The 17,848-nt window shown below is 45.9% G+C and overlaps 1 protein-coding gene across 1 annotated transcript in view; it reads left to right on the top strand.

Annotated features, from left to right (window-relative positions):
* Nucleotides 1-14,670, top strand: part of ARHGAP31 (Rho GTPase activating protein 31) — a 60,582-nt gene extending 45,912 nt beyond the window's left edge. The window contains exons 8-12 of the mRNA XM_002188738.7: nucleotides 1,543-1,667; nucleotides 4,079-4,138; nucleotides 4,955-5,575; nucleotides 5,897-6,207; nucleotides 7,100-14,670. Coding sequence (XP_002188774.5) covers nucleotides 1,543-1,667; nucleotides 4,079-4,138; nucleotides 4,955-5,575; nucleotides 5,897-6,207; nucleotides 7,100-9,556 — 3,574 coding nt within the window. The 3' untranslated portion in view covers nucleotides 9,557-14,670. The remainder of the gene's footprint in view (nucleotides 1-1,542; nucleotides 1,668-4,078; nucleotides 4,139-4,954; nucleotides 5,576-5,896; nucleotides 6,208-7,099) is intronic.
* The last annotated feature ends 3,178 nt before the right edge of the window (nucleotides 14,671-17,848 follow it).

Genomic DNA, 17,848 nt, shown 5'->3' with positions numbered 1-17,848 from the left:
GTTCTTATCTCTCCATCAGGGCAGAACCTCACAGACCTCCTGCAGGGGGAATGAATTGTCTTTGCATCCTTGTGCCAGCCAGAAGTTGGCTAAACATGGGATGAGCGTGGAGCAGGTTGGGGCACAGCTCGTTACGAGTTCCACCTGCTGGTGGCTCGTCCAGGGCACACCTAGTGACACTGACCTGCTCCAGATTCTTCATTCTCCTGGTTCCTCTGCAATTACAGCCAAGCAGGAAGGCTCTCTTTCACTCCCAGCATGGAGAGATATGCCAGCTATGCCTATGCCAGGAGGAGAGTGTGATTTCAGCTGAGGTTGCTGCAGTTGTTGGCACAGCTGCCCAGAATAAGTATTTATCTATTGGTCTACCTAACTGTTAATATATAGCCACTCTACTGCCCGGTTCTGATAGATTATAGCCTCTGCAGCAAGAGGCTCATTAATCTACTGACCCAGAAAGCAGCAGAACAAAGATATTTATTGGCACTTGATATATTAAAGCAAAAAGGAGTCATCTAACAGAATACTGGCAAGAGGATAACCAGCTTAAGACAAAAGGAAGTTTGTCCCTCTAGAGTGTCTTCTCCTTTCTTACTTGAAGAGAAAAGTTCTATGCCCAAGATATTAATCCCCTTTGTAGGACTGATTTGTACTTGTCTGTGTATTGATCAGAAAGAAAAGCAGAAATATGGGGATAGAAAAGCTCAATGTGGAGAGCAAGACAGGGAACTAAGAGAATTCTTGCTCTGAAAGATGGTGAGATTGAAGGAGGAGTCAGAATAAGAATGAAGGAAGTGAAACAGAGCTTCATGAAGAAATATGTATACAAGGAAAAAATTGCATTAGGACAAGAAGCCTCTTTCTGCAAAAGCTCGGATTTCTGAAGAGACATAGGGAGCTGGTGTCCCACTTCCTCTTATGGTTATGAGAAATTGATTTAATTCTTTTAAACTTCCTCCTCTTTGGTAAGTACATTATACTTGCATATGAATATATAACACCTGTGATTAAATTAATACTAGCCTGAGAAGCATTAACAGCAACTTTTCATTAAGGAATCCCTTTATTTTTGCCATAAGACATGGTCTTTAAAGCATAAGTTCCATCAGTTCCCTGGAATTTATCATACATTGTGTCATTAAAACCTGTTAAAAAGGCAATTTTTCTTTGCTTTATTGCAGGATAGTCTGAGCCTTCTGAGCCTTGAAAACCACTCCTTTCTGGAGACAAACATGGTTGATTGCTCAATCATTGTTGCTGTAGGATGATGCCAGAACCAACTATCTGAAGGCTTAGGTGTCTTTCAATCCATTAAATAGTTAAATCAGCAGTACAGATAAATCACTTGCAGCGTGACTGCTACCTGTGTAGCCAAAAAGGGTTGGATGTATAGCTATGCTTTTCATGCTTTAGAGTTAAAAGAAGTGTGAGAAGAAAAAATTGGAAAGTGTTGAGGGGAGACAGCTCAGAGGCCTTTGGAGGGTATTAAAAAGCCAGAAGTCTCTAAGGTTTGGTGACCACCTGAGCCTTTTTTCCTTCCAGGAGGAAATTATCCACCAAGTCCAAGAAATGGAAGTCAATATTTAATTTGGGCCGCTCTGGCTCAGAATCAAAGTCTAAACTGAGTCGAAATGGGAGTGTCTTTGTAAGGGCACAGAAGCTCTCTGGTAAGAACACATTTTACAGCTGAATGTTTCTTCTCTGAGGCTTTCTCTTGTGTTGTTGGTAGCATGGGACAACCTGTATCCACTTGCCACTAATGCCATAGACTTGAGATAGTCTAATGGGGTCATGCTTGTGGCCTGGTTTCATGCACATCTCATTTTCCTGTGATGGCAAGAAACACCCTTCCAGGAGGATTGGACAGAAAGATACAGTAAATATTTCATTTTGGTACCTGATAAATGGGCTCCTGTTGTCCAGCTGTCAAGTCTGGGGGCTAGGAAATGTTATTTAGGTTTGGATTAGTCCACTGTTCCAGCCCAGCCAGTCTCTTTCTCCTGAGGCTCATTACATGGCACTGGGTGAATGGCTGTCTTTCTAGGCTGTCCTTCCAGGCTGTCCTTCCACTAAAGGACTTTAAAGAACCAACTGCATTCCATGTCTTTGTGAACAACAAGGCACCGGGAGCCTTCAGCTCTGGCTCTCAGCCCTTTGAGGGAAGCCATTGCTTTTGCAGAATTTACAAGAGAGAAGTTCTGTTTTCTTCTGGCTGTAATCCCAAGTTCTAACCTCTTCTGGGCTGCAATCTCTTAAACACTCTGCTTCCTAGAAAATCACATGGCAGTGCCAGTTCCCAGTGTTAAGAAATGATGACTCAAGATCTAAAAAATCATGAACTTGACTTAAAAGTAATCGCATTCTTAAAAAGAAAGCATGCTCTTTTAATTTGAATTCATAAAGAAATATTTTAGGTTTATATGTTCCAGAGTTTTTTAGTATCTCTAAGTCAAGGAATGATTTTCTATAGGGAGATGAAAGTAGATTTTTCCTTTATATAATCTCATGACTTCAGGAGCTGGTGTTTGGAGGACCACTGCCTAACAATGCAAGACTGCAAATAAAACAGTTAATATTGGCAACATGAGCTACCACCACATATAGGAGAGGCTGTATTTGGATCACAAATGAGTGTGAAGCCAAATGCTGGATCCAGTTCTTTTTGGACCTCTGCCTTCCCCATGTTTTGCATGTACAGATGGCCTCACACAGTGTGGCCACGACAGACTTCAAAATAGCTCTGTATCCTATTTTGATCACGGGATCACCTTCTCACTTTGATAAAGAACACTGTCTCAAAATAGCGCTAACCCAAGGAGGCCCAGGAATGATGGCAGCCCCAGTGATGGTGGAGGCTGAGCCTTGTTCCGAGGACAGTACTGAGTGACAGGGGCTGGACATTTTCACCAGCAGGACACACAAATGCACAGCCTTGTGCAGAGTTTTCAGCACTGAAGCAGTGCCTTTCTGTGCTGCTGTGTTACATTTTTCAGTGCTCTCTGCTTACAGCCTAATGTGAGGGAACAGATGAAGCTGCTGCTGAAACTCAGCACATGCTTTAGCACAGCTTGTGTCTGTGCACACAAATCTGTAAGTCACATAAAATGTGACTTACACAGCTCCCCAGCTTGAATTCTGCTCCGCCTGGAAAACGGAAACAGTGCTCGAGACATCACGTCTTATGAATGTAAAAAGTAGCCAGGACTCCATATAAATGTAAAAAGTAGCTGGAGTTTCTCCTATGCTCATGTGAGAGTCAGAGCCAGAAGCCTCAATTATATAAACAAATGAAGTCGAACAAGCCTGGTGACTTTCTGCTTTACCTACTTTGTGCAACTCTGTAAACAGCAAACTTTACTCCCAGACATTTTCCAGATCTCCATGGACCCTTTTTGGACTGCCAGAGACTAACTTGTCTTCCTTGCCAGCTACATTTCCCCACCTCCCTTCCTTTTTCAGAGCAGTAATAGCTACAATCTTCCAAAACGTCTCAGGAACAGACCTGTGGAGTGTATAGTAACAAACGACAGCTTGTTTCTGGACAAGCAAGTCCAGTGAAGATGGCCAGCAAAATAGATTTCTCACTGCCCTCAGAAATTTCCCAGAGTTCTTGCTGGAGGCAGGGTATGCTCACATCAGCAAAAGAGCCGGGAGTTCAGCATAAAAATAACCCAACATTTGCTATCAGGAATGAGAGGTGATAAGGCATTTATGTCAGTTTAGTTAAAAAGTCCCCCACAACCAATAGCCTGACTAAGTAGGGGAGGGGAGTGGCACATGACAGCTTTGGGGATGCTTAACTGCTCAGAGTGGAGGTGGTGTTGTCTGGCTGGGTTAAGTATAGCTCTCCACATGTCCAGCAGGTGCAAAGCTGTTGTTAGCACTAGCAGATCCCCAGCTGTGTGGACAAGTGTTGTGGGTAATAAGCCATGTGGTGTAGATACATGGGGGAATGCTTGGAAATGGAAAATGTATGCCTGGCATGCCTGTCTGTATGTTTGCAGCCTTTGATCTTTACGGGCTGAAGCCTGCAAAGCCACAGGATCTGATACCTGCTTCTAAACCTCTTTTTCCACAGAAAAAGCAACTATTCGACCTGCAAAGAGCATGGACTCGTTGTGTTCCCTGCCAGTGGAAGGTGAGACATCCACAGCCTGCCTATAGTGTAAGGGGGACAGAGTGCAGCTCTGCATTTTCAGCAGTATGGACCACAGAATCACAAAACAATTTGGGTTGAAAGGGACTTTAGAAATCTCCTAGTTCCAACAACCCTGCCAACAACCCTTCCACTACATCAGGTGGTACCAACACTTGAGTAAGCCTTGAACACTTCCAGGGATGGGGCATCCACAGCTTCTCTGGACAGCCTTTTCCAGTGTCTCACCACCCTCAATGGATGAGCAATCTGTGTCTATCTCACCATGTTGTGTATCTTCATGTACTTATGCCATGGGTGCTGGTGTTGTGTCCCCACCTCTGTGTGTGTGCACTTCTGACTCTTTTCTGTGTTGTTTATCTCGGTGAATCCACCTGAGAGTTACCACTGTATTTAGCTGCACCTTTATTGGTAGTTGGACTGCTTTGATTTCTTTCTTGGTTATTCTGGGCACAAAAATCCCATTTGTAGGTGAAAAATACTTAGAAAAAGCTGACAAAGCCTGGTGTGTGCGTTGTGGGCAGTATGTGATAGTCTGCATCTGATGGAGAAGGGTGTCTAATAAAAGTCTGAGCTGATTTCCACTGGAGGGCATTCAGTCCCCTGCTGCCTACCTGTTTTGAAGGAAGCCCTAGGGCTAGAGCATAGAAAGCCTTCAGTGCCACTTGTCTCCATCTATCTGGGGAAATCTGAGGGCAGGACTCATCCCTGGAGGGATTGAGGAGGGCTCCTCACAGAGGAGGTTTGTTTGCTAGTTCTCTGCTTCTCACTGACTTGCTCCTCTGTTCCTGTCTCTAGGGGAGGATGACAAAAGCAGGTTCAAACGGTCAGTGACTACTGGAGGATTCTTCGTTCCCACCAAGATACGGACGGGAGGCACAGGCAGCTCATATGACCTCAGAAAGGAGAACGAGTGGGAGCGGGAAGGATCTGCCATGGGGGCCAAAGGAAGTTCAGAGCTGGGTGGGGAGAGAGGTCTTCCCCGGACACCACAGGTGAAGTCACCCCCTGAGCAGCTGAAGGTTTTCCGGGTACCAGAGGATGCTGAAAACGAGCAGACTTCAGCCAAAGGAGTGCTCATGTTCTACACCTCTGAAACAGCCACCAAGTCAGGCTTCCCAAGCAGCCTCTTTCCCTTGGAGGCCTCTCCTCATCACCAGAGGAAAGCCCTGAACATCTCGGAGCCATTTGCTGTCTCTGTCCCGCTGAGGGTATCGGCAGTCATCAGCACCAACAGCACACCCTGCCGCCTGCCCACCAAAGAGAAGCATTCCCTCTCCAGTCTAGAGGAGCTGTCTTCTCTGGTGGAGAGCACGAGCCCCTCTGCTCTGGAGGCAGGGACCCACACAAGGACAGAGCAGACAGCAGAGCGCAAGGAGAAACAGCCAGGGCCAACTCTGCCAGTGGCAGCATCCAGAGGTAAATTGTGTTAAGGAGGGGGGTATGGATCCTCAGCTGGGCTGCTGGAAGTGCCCTGCAGCTTGGTGGTGTGGAGGTTTCTCCAGCTTGAGCTTGTGGCAGGAAAGAAACTAAGCTATAGCAGGGTGGGTGTCGATTTGATAGTAGGTCAGGGTGGTGCTTGTTGCGGTAAGGAGCCTGGGGAGGTCGGTGACCTCCCAGAAACCTCTGGTTGTGCTCTCTAGCTTTGTTTGTTGGTGTTGGCTCTTGGCAGCACTGCTTTGTCCCAGAGCACAAGTTTTCAGTCTCAGGTAGTTACATTTGTTTGTGTTTCTGATCCAGGCTCTCATCCTGAGGAGCTGGTGGCAGCTGGGAAACCTGAGTCCCTAGAAACTCTACAGCCAGCAGCAGAAAAACAGGAGACATGTGGGCAAAGCAGCTGTACAAGCAGCACCAGCAGCCCTCAGCAGTCCTCAGAGCAGAGTCCCACCTTGGAACAAACATCAGCTTCTGAGTTCTATAAGGGACCACTCCCAGCAGACAAAGCAGAGCAAGGACAGCTCAGGATGAAGGATGTCACTTCAGAAGGCAGCTGTGACCAACAGGAGATTGAGATGGCTAAGACAGAAGAAGGATCACGCCTAAGAGATGTGGTAAGGAAGAAAGCATGAGAAGGGTGGGGGACCATGTCATGGTAATGACTGGGAGATTGTTTAAAGTTTCATTGTGTGTCTGTAGTTGTGAAAACTGTAACTTAGGCCAAGCAGCACCAAGAATTGGCCATGAACTGATTGATTTCATTTCTGTGAAATCACCATGTGGTGATTTACCTTTACATAACTACCTACTGTGCCCTTTTGGTCATCTCTTCCTGTAACTGTACAATTTCAGTCTGTACCATCTGTCTGCTCTGAGACTTTCCAGATGTGAGACTGTCCGGATGTCTGAACATTTTGACCCGTGGTCTCTGAATTCCCTTTCTATTTTTGCTGTCCCATTTGTCCTGGCCAGCCTGAACAGTCCCTTTTACTCCCATTCTCTACACACAATTTTATTTTTTTAATTCTTACTATTTTTTTCCTCCTCTGTATCTCTAGCAAAGCCTTTTCACTAAGTTTCTTACAGTGATACTCATCTCTGGACAGCTATTTAAAGATCTGTTGGCATATCTCCTTGAATAGATTATTCATTCTATTTTGTGTGCAGTTTGGGAATGCATATTCTCTGGCAAGGCCAAGTGAGCCTGAATGGGAATTGCTGAGAAATGGGCTGGAACATTCCAGCTGCTCATTCAGCTCGCTATTTCAGTATGTCTGTCCAGGCCTCCTTTTGGCTGCACCTCAGACCTTCTCCTCCATAAACCCACTTGTTTATAGATGTATTTTCTTCCTTGAACTGGTAGCAGTTGTGTGTCTGTGTTTCTGTACCCATGAATGTGCTCACCCAGGAGCCTGGCTATTCTAGGAGGGCTGTTTGGGCAAAATGGACGGGTATTTACTGGTAAGTTGTGAGCTCCCAGGTGACGGCGTTTCCTCTGTTTTTCAGACTGAGGAGGACCCGGCAAATGCCCTTCTAGAACCGCTGTGGCCAGAGATACAGCAGGAACTGAAAATTATAGAACCTGAAGAGGAGCTCTTGCTCTTGCCAGCAGCTGTTCCCAAGACAAGCCCAGTTTCTGAATCCTCCTCTTCACTACAAACAGATAGTCTTTGCTGTGGCCCGGGGCAGAGTCCAACACTCGGTGAGCAGAAATCTGAGAGCAGAGCATCACAGATAACTCAGGCGCCTTTATTTGGTGCCAGTGGCATGGAGCAACAAGACAGCCTCCCCAGCTGCCAGTCTGATGCAATTGCACAGCAGAGTGGTGCTTCAGCCCTACCCAAACTGGGCACTCTTCCAATGGGCTGCGCCACTCCAAAGAACCACCAGTCAATGGTGGAGACCAGGAGTGAATGTCTCGCTCCTACCCCGGACTGGAAGCTTCATGGTCAATCAGAATTTAGTGAGATTGCCAATAGTGATGGATTATCTTGTTCCAAAGGAGCATGTCCAGAATCAGGGAAAGAAAAAGATGGCACTTACCAGCTCCAGAGGGAAAAGGATGGTCTTATCAGAGTCCAGACTCAGATGGAGAAGCATGAGATAATGACTACTGATGAAAGGGACACATTCTCCTCCAAGGCACTGAGTGGAGCTGGAATCCAGGAGGTGAAGGAAGGCAATGCTGTTAGCAGAACCCAGGATGCCGCTGACCAGGATGATGAGGATGCCTGGACAGATAATGTGCAGAGCTTAGAACTTGTGGAGCCTTGGGAGGATCACCAGTGGGTTACAAGCCCTCTCCATTCCCCCACCTTTAAGGACATTCTGGAGAAGATGACCCAGGAGTTTCACCCACAGGGCCAGAGAGCAGAGACGGGTGTTTCTCTTAGGCCGCGGTTCAGTCGCAGCCTCTCCCTGGACAGTAAAGACACTGTGCTGAGTCTCTGGACTACCCCGTTCTCTTTCATAGATGCCACTGACCAGCAGCAGCCATGTGGTGACATTCTGCATTCAGCGACTTGTGAGCTGGCCAAAACACAACCCATGTCCCCCTCTGCTTTGGGCAAAGCGATGCAAGATGAGAATGGCCCAAGTCCTCCAGAAGAACCTTCAAAACTTGAGTACCCCCTTATCAGGGAGAAAGCACCAGGTGAGAAAGCAGGACCCTCCAGAGTCCCTCTTTTGGAGACAGAGGGAAGAAAAGTGCATGTGAGCAAAGAAAACCCTTGGAGCCCAAAGCTTGAGTTGTCTTTGTCATACCAAAATAATCCAGGCAGTTCTTCACAGACTAAGAACACAAAGGAGGAGTTATCCATCTCTCAGGACACTGCCCTGGGAGGAGAGACTGTCACAAAAGTGTCTTCTGCCACTGAGTCACAGCTGAGTAATAAAGGTGAAGAAACACCTCGCAAAGTAAAAACCAGGCCTTCATCCCTCAACTTGGATTCACTCCTCCCAGCCCCAGATTTCTTCACATTTGAGAGCCTGTCCATGCCATCTGCCCCTGGGAACCTCCTATATGGGCAGAAGGAAGTAAAAAGCAGTGATTCTGTCCCATCCCTGCCAACACACTGCCCTGCTGCCAGTAGGGGTGTTCCCTGGGGGTCTCATTTCAATGCCCCCGTGGATCTAGACTTGGATTACCTGGCAGTGGCCCATGCCACCACTGGCCGTCGTAACTCTGCCCCCGTCAGCGTATCAGCTGTCAGGACCTCCTTCATGATTAAGATGTGCCAGGCTAGAGCGGTGCCCGTGATACCACCCAAGATTCAGTACACCCAGATCCCCCAGCCCCTGCAGGCTCAGAACGCTGCTCCAGCCACTGAGAAGAAGGAAGCAGAAGCCAAGCAGGCCATCAGGCAAGCTCCACGGGTGGCATGGAGCCACCTGGAGGCCCCCAAGAGCCCGCTGACAGAAAAGAAAGCCAAAGCAGAGAAAGAAAACAGTGACCCTGCTCAAAAGGACTCAGCGTGTCCTTGGCATGGCAGCCTGGGCTCTCCACTGGAGCCGTCTCAGTCCAGTCATCACCCTGCTCTGGATGCCCCTGTTCTGCGCCGAAAGCGCACATCTGGTGGGGAGACAGCTGGAGATAACCCACAGTCTTCAAAGATAGAGAGGCCATCAGGGTTCTCCAAACCCTCCTACAGATCTAGGCCTGGGAGGCCTCAGAGTCTGATTCTCTTCAGTCCCCCTTTCCCCATCATGGACCACCCCACGTCCTCAGCAGACTCCAGGGTATTGTTGTCACCCATCAGGAGCCCCACCCAGACCACCTCTCTGAGCCCCATTTGTGGCGATCTGTCCGACCCCGCGCGGACGACGCCCGAGGGGGTGACGCTGCGGAACAAAATGACCATCCCCAAGAACGGCCAGAGACTGGAGACCTCCACCAGCTGCTTCTACCAGCCCCAGAGGCGCTCTGTGATTCTGGATGGACGAAGTGGGAGGCAGATTGAGTAGCAGCTGCGCCTCCTATTCATTTTCTGTGATGGTTGGAAGGGGAATAGCCAAGACCAACTCTGTTGCCATTTTGCTGTTGTTAAAAGTATTCTGTGCAAGATGGACCTGAATCCTTTATGGTTTCCTACAAAGCTTTTGCTATGGTATCTTTGTCTTGCTTTTCATTCCCCTTGTTGCTCCTACCTAGTCCCTCACTGTCTGTTTTTTTTTATGGTAAACCAGCCCCAGGGAACTTGCATTTCTCACACCTGTTCTCTAACAAGCCCTGTGAAAGTCTCATCCTCCCTATGGAAAAAAGGAAAGGTAAATCTTTGAATAATTAGAAAATAGGACTGAGAGGAAACCTTGTTACAAAACATTGCAGCTCAGGGTGCAGGGGCACAACATGTGCTGAGGAGGAAAGTCCAGATGTTTGGGAACTCCTACCATTGTTTCCCAGACATCAATGAAGACTTCCTGATTTACACAGTGTAAATAAACAGTTCAGGAGGCTGGGCATAGCTAAAGAGGAAGGTGAAGCTGTCATGAGCAAATCACACAGGGTGTGAGGCACCCCGGGATGTTCCAGTGATAAACATCTAAGGTGAGGACGCTGCCTCCAGCTCTCTCCTTGCATCAGAGACTTGCTCTTTCCAGCCTGTGCAAGGGCTGGAATGAAAGCAGCTGGACAGGAAGTGCCTAGTTGTTCTTTCAGTCTTCCAGGCCTTGCTCACAAGTTCTGTGTGCTCAGTCTCTCCTTCCTCGGGCACACAAGATGGGTGTGGCTGAGGAATGAGTGTGCAGCTGGCTGCCCAGCGGTAGAGACCCCTCAGGCTGAAACCAGTGACAGCCAAGGCAAGGTCATACTGAAGGCCAGTATTGACTGTTTTCATCATTGCTTAAAGCCAGATGACACCTCTGCAGCTGTCTCCAGCTGAGCTCCACACTGCCAACAGCAGACAAAAGTAAGAGGATCTTATCTCCATGTCCTTGGGCTTTTGCCCTCTTGCACCCTGACTGACATATCTTTGACCCTTGGTCTTTCATTGCCACTGTGTGGCATGTCCCCAGGTGCTTCTTCTCCATTTCAGTTTTGTCTCCTATGATTTTACACTGTTCCTTCTGGAGTGTGGCTGGTTGCCACCACCCTGGACCTCAGTGCTTTCAGATTGATTAAGAGTATGGTAAAGTGGATGATTTGTGGGACTGCAGAACAGATCATGAACAAGTCCTGAGAGGGGGATTTGAAGTGAATTAAACTCTCTCCTGAAGGAAACATTAATGTTACAGGCAAATACGTGTTCAGATATGCAACAGCTGCCATGGGAATAGAATTAAAGCTTCCTTTATAAAGCTTCTAACTCTGTATTCACCACAGGCTCATCTGTTGCCTGATCTATGACTGTGGGTGATGGCAAAGTCAGGTACAGCCTGTGCTGTCTGTGCAATTTAAGTGTCACTGGTGACTACAGAGGAGACGGGAACACAGGTGTTGCTGCCAGCACTGAGATTGTCCCTGTAATGTGCTTGCAGGGGCCATCATTCCTGGAGATGTCTGAGTCTGCAAGCCCTCAGGTGGGTGTGATGGGCTATAGTTTAAGCAGTAAACTATTAGGAAGTGCTATAACCACCACAATGAGTGTCAGCCAGAATTTCCCAAAAGATGTGTGTTTAGGGCTTTGTTTTGTGAAGTACTGGCAATTTCCAGTGGTTGGTAAACTCACCCCATGAGCTCCTAGACTGCATAGACTGTGTCACTTTATTAGTGCCATTGTGGCTGGAGGGCCCTGAGCCCCCCCATACAGTGCTTTCTCTGAACTCTTTGATTGCTAAAGGAGAGATATGCCAGGGTATTTTTGAGAAGTCATGGGCCCACAAACGCAAGGAATATATCTTCAGCAGAATTTACTCCTTCCATTTCCAAAGGGAATGTGAAAAACAAGAGGGCTTTTCCTTGTCACAAGCTGCAGTCTTCGATCCTCCCCACTGCACTCTTTATTTGTGTATAGTGCCACATGGGAACAGAGCAGAGAACTAAGTCTGTGCTGTCGGTTTTGTTGAGGGAGATTATTAAACCAGATGAGAGCCTGGAGTTCTTATTTGGGTCCATGTTCTTTCACAGGCAGCAGCCTATGCTTTACCTGGGCAAGCTGTGGACAGCAGGCCCAAAATATGCAGCTTCATGACAATTGTATTATTCTACTCCAAGATCATAATATGCCTGTTATTAAAACTAGGGAATTTCCAGTCCTTCATGCTCCTCATAGTTAGCACAGCTCCACACTGCATATACATGTCACTGCCTCATGAGAAAGCTCTTAGTTGCCATGGCTAGGTTAATGACAAAGGGAAGGTGCTAGATGAGGTATTGTGATAAGGTTTTAGAGGAAGTAAAAGCTGTGGAAATGATGCCCAGGTTTTTTGGCATCGACGAAAGAATTTACTTTGGACAAGGACTTACAGTCTCTCAGGTCCTAGAAGTTTTGACTGCCAAGGCACCTGGAAGGGAGCGAGAGAAGCTGACAAAGTAATGCATCAGAAGGAAAAGAAAATGTGATGAAACCTTGCATATAACAACCATTTTTTTCCACCTCCTTATTTTCATATAAGCTGATCTATGAACAAGAAATGAGGTCTGGCAATTTGTATATAATACACTGTCTCTATTCATAACAGCATTCCAGTAAGTAATAGCGCTTTTGGCATAAGTGGTGAAACTCCTGCAAGAGAAAATTATTAGAAATCTTTACTTGATATTAAAGATCAGCCTCAAATAAGATCTGTATCCAGACTATACTTTTAAAGGATGTTTCAGAATTTGAACTCAGATCTAGGTCCTGGATTTTAATTAAGCAGAGATGCTGCAATGGTATCTCTGTGTTGTAGCTTGATCCCATTGCTTATCTACAATTTAATCTCCAGCCTTCAGCTGATGTATCCAGAACTCTTAAAATTAAGCTCCAGGTCCTGCAGAGATGAAAGCACATTCTTGGTTGCAAGGTGCCATGTTGTTCTCAGCTTCAGACTCAGCCTTCTGCAGAGTCTGTAAAATTTGATGATGGATCCATGCTGATAGTGGTACCTGCAGTCAGCTTGAAGGACCAGAGTTTGGGAGTAGGACAGGGCCAGAAGACAGATGCCACCTCCCAGTGAATGGTGCTGGCTGGGTGGCAGGAGCTTCCTGAGAGCCAGCTTTACTAAGCTATCCCCAATGTCAGTTCAGGGTCAGACCTTATCTCTTTAAGAAAGGATTTTCTTATTTCTTGTGTTTTTTCTCCTTGGCTTTGGGTTTGGTTTTTGTTATTTTTGTTTATTTGTTTGTTTGTGGGTTTTGTTTCTGTTTTTCCTTCATTTATCTGTGAAGCACTGTGAAGAAGGATAGATTGGATTTATGGGAGATGGGTCTGGCCCAGGTGAGCAAAGCTGGTTTTTCTTGGCATTATTGAAAGGGCCTTCCTAAATAGACTGGCTCATCATCTGCAGCTCCACAAGGATCACTTCAGAGACCCTGCAGTACATTTCAATTCTCCTGAGACTGTGGAAAGTAAAGGTTGTTGCCCAGTTTGCAGATGGCCCCAGTATGAGACATGACAAAATATGACCAGCATGTGTTGCTTGTGGGTTTTTACAAGTGGAAGAAGAGTGAGTATATTTCACTTATTCTTCTCATGTAGTCAGAGGGTTGGTGCAGCTTCTCTTAAATGTAGCTCACAGTGAAATAGCTGAGCTGGCAAAAGTGAGAATCCCTGATGGAAAGGAGGGACATGGATAATGTTAACTCGTGTGGGAGCTGCCTCACTGGCAGGAGAGTAAACAGAAATAAAGGTTATATTTAACCTTATAAACCCCAGCCCTCTGGGCTGTCCATCTCATGCTATCACTGCATAAAGACTGAAGTACTTATTTTTTCACCTTTAGAGCTTCAGAGGAACTTAAGTCTGTATTAGAGAGCATCCATGAAGTCTGCAACATTTTCCCTCATCCAGCATCCAAATGGTGCAATCAAAATATTTTTCTTTTTTTTAATGAATTCTGAAACACCTGTATTGGTGAATATTTTTAAATTTTATATATATATATATAAAAGATCATTCTATGTAAATGTATTAAAAGAAGGAAATGTAATTAACATGAAGGAATTACCTAAATAGTATTTTACACATCTGTGAAACTTGGGCTGATGCGTAGAACTGTTTTCTGCTGCTATGTTTGCAGCACTGAGAGTGTGAGATCAAGTGGCTATTTGCCCACAATTAGTCCTGGTTAATCTGTGGTGGGCAGAAGGCATGAATGTGCTTTCCTGAGAAGGATCTTGTCCTGGGAAAGGAGGGACAAGACCAGGGGAGACCAGAGTTCAAGGGCTGATTTAGCTTTCCACCACAAGCTTCTCTCCAGGCCTCGAAAATGCAAACACTCTACTGAAGCATATACAGCCCTTCAAGCATGCCCAGGTTTTTCAGTTGTTCTTTTTGTTTCTCTCCATCTCTGGGAAAAAAAAAAAAAAAGAATAAAAATCTGCAGGGATGGGGGAGAAGCTGCAGCTGATCCCTATTTTGTTTAAACTTTGCTTGCTCCTAACTAATGTCAAGGGTTGGTGAAAACTAATTCTGTTCCAAGCAAGGAATGGAAAACTTTCCATTGAGTTCAACAGGAGATGGAGTAGGACTTTAACAGCCCCAGAAAGGAAGGATGGCAGAAGGCAAGAATTTTCTGAGGGCTCCATACAGCAGTCCAGACCTTGGATCTTGTGCTTGCAGGCACTAGTCCCCTTTTGAATATTATTTGCTGCCAGGTCAAGAGAAGGGATGGAAGCTGGACACTATGAAGAGGACTGACTCCATCCCACTGGCCCTGGTTTTGTGATTATTTTTCCTGCTAGCTCTGATGAATTGCAGTTTTGTTAAGCTTTTTTCTTTGTGTGGACTTGCCTGCCTCTGTGCGTGATTGTTAAAAAAAAAAAAAAAAAAAAAAAAGAAAACAGCCACAAAAGAAAGATGTTTTGCCAGGTCTCAGCCATGAGATTAAACTGGAGTTTTTATAAAAACAGATCTGTGCCCTAGTGATGTTGTGGAACTTTTTTTTTTTTTCTGGATTTGGTTTATGAATACAGTGCAAATGCTTTTGTCATCCTCTCACATGGAGTTTGAGCCCCTCTTTTGTTTTGTGAGTGACCAGGGCATTGATCTGTGTTTGTGTGGGCTTTGATGGTGGGGACTGAAGGTTAGGGCCTGACCACACACTTTTCTGATTGGGGGTTATGGGAGCTGCAGTTGCTCTGCAGCTCCGAAAATGAAGAGTGGGCTTGGAGATTTATGTAGAATTACTGTCACCTGAAATGCTTTAAAATTTTCAAGGGTAAAATAATCTTTTCTCTTATCATTGCTAGTTCTACCAGGCTGAAGTTTCAGTGATATGCAACCATGTCCTCATATTTAGCACATCTTCTGTAGAATTCTGCCTTGTCTGTGATAATGCAGAGCAGCTCAGAGTAGAGCATGGAAAACCTTTGTGATCCCAGTTCTTATACAGCAGAAGCCAGGCTGGAACAGGAGAAATTACTATGAAGGCTACTGGTGCATCATTTATGCACTTCTGTTGATTTGTAAAGGACAAACAAGAACTTAAACAAATTATTAATTTAGTTCCTTGGCTGTCATTGAGCCAATCTCTGAGCTGTATCATGGAAGTGAATATTATTATTGTGTCCCTTATTCCATCCTGGGGTCAAAGAGAGGGGAAAAAAAGAGGAGTGTTTTGTGCTTGTACCCTCAGTGGATGTATCTGCAGTGCAACTTGATCACTGTTCTCCCTAAAGGTGGATGAATCATCAGGTTAAATGAAATATTTTTTTTTCCTACTCAGCAGCTGAACTCAGGGCTTGACTCCCTTTCCTACCTTCTTCATGACTTCAGTTTCCCTTTAGGAAAATGCCTGGGTTGTGCTTCCTGCTTACCATGGCAACTGGCATACAAATTGAGAGAGAAAACCAAGTTTGTTGAACTCTGGAATTGTTGTTAGCCAGAGCCAATTATTAGTGCTGTATGAGAACCAGTATTTTCCCATTCTTTGTGCCACAGAGTCTCACAATGACTTGGCCATAAGGCAAGGGGAGAACCTCAGACTGCCCCACAGAATTCCCATGGTTACAAAAACCAGGCCAAAGGGACACTGCAGACCTGCTCCTGCTGCAGTCGGCTCTGTGCCCTAAATCAGGGAGCTGAAACACATGGAAGTGCTTGAACACTCTTTGAGGCAGTTTTCTTTTGCCTGCCTGACTCAGGGCAATGCCCTGTGGAGGCTGTACTGAAAGCCACAGCTACAACATTTTGGATGCTTTCAGCTAAGCCAAAACCAGGATTAAGCAAGTTCCCAAGGTGGCTGTTAAGCAGGAATCAACCCAAACCTTAGCCAGCACCAAGCAACGTTTGACACTGGTGTCTTGTGCATCCTCACGGCAACACAGGAGTCCAGCAGCTCTGGGCAGCAGGACATCCCACTGCTATCTCACTGGATGGGGCTAAAGGTCAGCTGGCAGCAAAGGGGAGGCAGGCAGGGCAGGGAAGGGAGACTGGCACAAGGTGGCACCACCACCACCAAAAAGAACAAAATCATAAGAGCCAAGATAGAGAAAGGCAGTGAGATTTCATTTTCCATCTGGACAGGATAAACTATTCAAAGAACATGCCTCACCACAAGGGTAAAGGATGAACAGTTTCAGTGTAAAGGATTAGAAATGAGTAGGATCTGCAAAGCTCAGATCTGCCAGAGTCCTGATGCTCTCAGAAGGTAGACAGTGTGTTAAAACTTGAATATTTGCCTCACTCCATAATTAAACATATTTTCATATGCCTTATTAGCAAACTGCAGTGGGAGATGAGCTACATTTTGCAAACCTAAACAACTCCTAAGAATTATGTCTGCAGTTTGGGTCCAGATCCATCTTAAAATGGGACCTGTTTTCTTCTGTAGCACATCTGTTGCAGAGGGTATATTTCTCTGTCATTTAAATCCCTTATCTGAAAAGACCAGGAATTACTTGAATTCAGCGAGAGGAAATGACTTCAAAAGAAACCCAACTTTGTAGCTGCTTAAGAAAGAACCACAAGGCACACAAACATGGGAACAACCAGAACTGGAGAAAGGAGAATAACACACATGATGATTATTCAACAGAGGAAGTTTCTAGATAAGTAAAACCCAAAACGGGAAAGAAACCCAACACCCAACAGCCATAAGATTGAGTTGAACCAGTCTGAAGAATATCAGGTAACATTTTCTTTTCCTCTTCCTTCACAGGGATCAGGAAGAATAAACCAAAAAAAAAATAGTAAAATAGTGCTCACAAACTGCTTTACTTTCCACCCCCCCCCCCTTTTTCCACTGTGAAATAATTTACTTTAAATATCAAGGGTCACACAGTATAAAAGGACTAGGCTGGTTATTTACAGGGTGACTTGGATTTACAGTCTCCAGTCTCTGTGCCAACCACAGCACCCTGCTAAAGGTGAGCATGGCTTTGGGGAGAATAGAGAAGACCTGCATTGGCTCACAGTTAGCAACAGCCCTGGGCAGCCAGAGCAGCTCACTGCTCATCACTTTTCTCTCTTGCAGGGTTTATCTCAACTGGTGATCGTGCAAGAACTGCACATGACCTTGCCTGTGATGCAATTTCACCTCGCAAGCAAGTCAGAAACACCCTCACCTTTTTTCCTGCTGAGGATAAAACCTCAGCACTCAAAATTCACTCCTCCCAAAGCAAGATCTCCTAAAGATGCTTGAGATTACAGGCAGAGCTCTTGCAGGAGGTTCCCAGCATACCACACGTTGCAGGGGATTTCCCCAGTTGCCAAGGAGGGCAGGGCTGCCAAGGGTTGGGAGTAGAAGGATTCATTTAGGAGCTAGTTTTAGGTCACTGGTCCCAAAAAACATTTGCTTGGCATGAGTCCCTGTTGTAAGGAATGTGAAAAATGAAGATGCCAGGGCAGTGAGCAGGGACAGGAATAAATCACCCACGTCAGAAGATACAGAGCACCACTGTCAGCCTGGGTCCTAGTTTTCCCAATGAGGTGGGTAGCCAGATGTAAGTATGACTATTGGCCATTGTATGGTATACATGAACCAGCAAAGTAAAGAAAAATAGGGCCTGAAAGGGTCCATGCAAAGAGGTCTCATGCAGAAGAAGTGAGGGGAAAGGAGCAAGGGGTAGGAAAACTTGTTGGAAAAATGGGGTTGAGGCACAAAATACACAACAGCAGCCCCACATTGCCCCATTGCCTGAAGGAACAGACAGACACCTTCAGTACTGCCAGCAAC

This window comes from Taeniopygia guttata, chromosome 1 (assembly GCF_048771995.1).
Source record: "Taeniopygia guttata chromosome 1, bTaeGut7.mat, whole genome shotgun sequence".
Taxonomy (NCBI): Eukaryota; Metazoa; Chordata; class Aves; order Passeriformes; family Estrildidae; genus Taeniopygia; species Taeniopygia guttata.
This window is presented reverse-complemented; position numbering and strand designations above follow the sequence as displayed.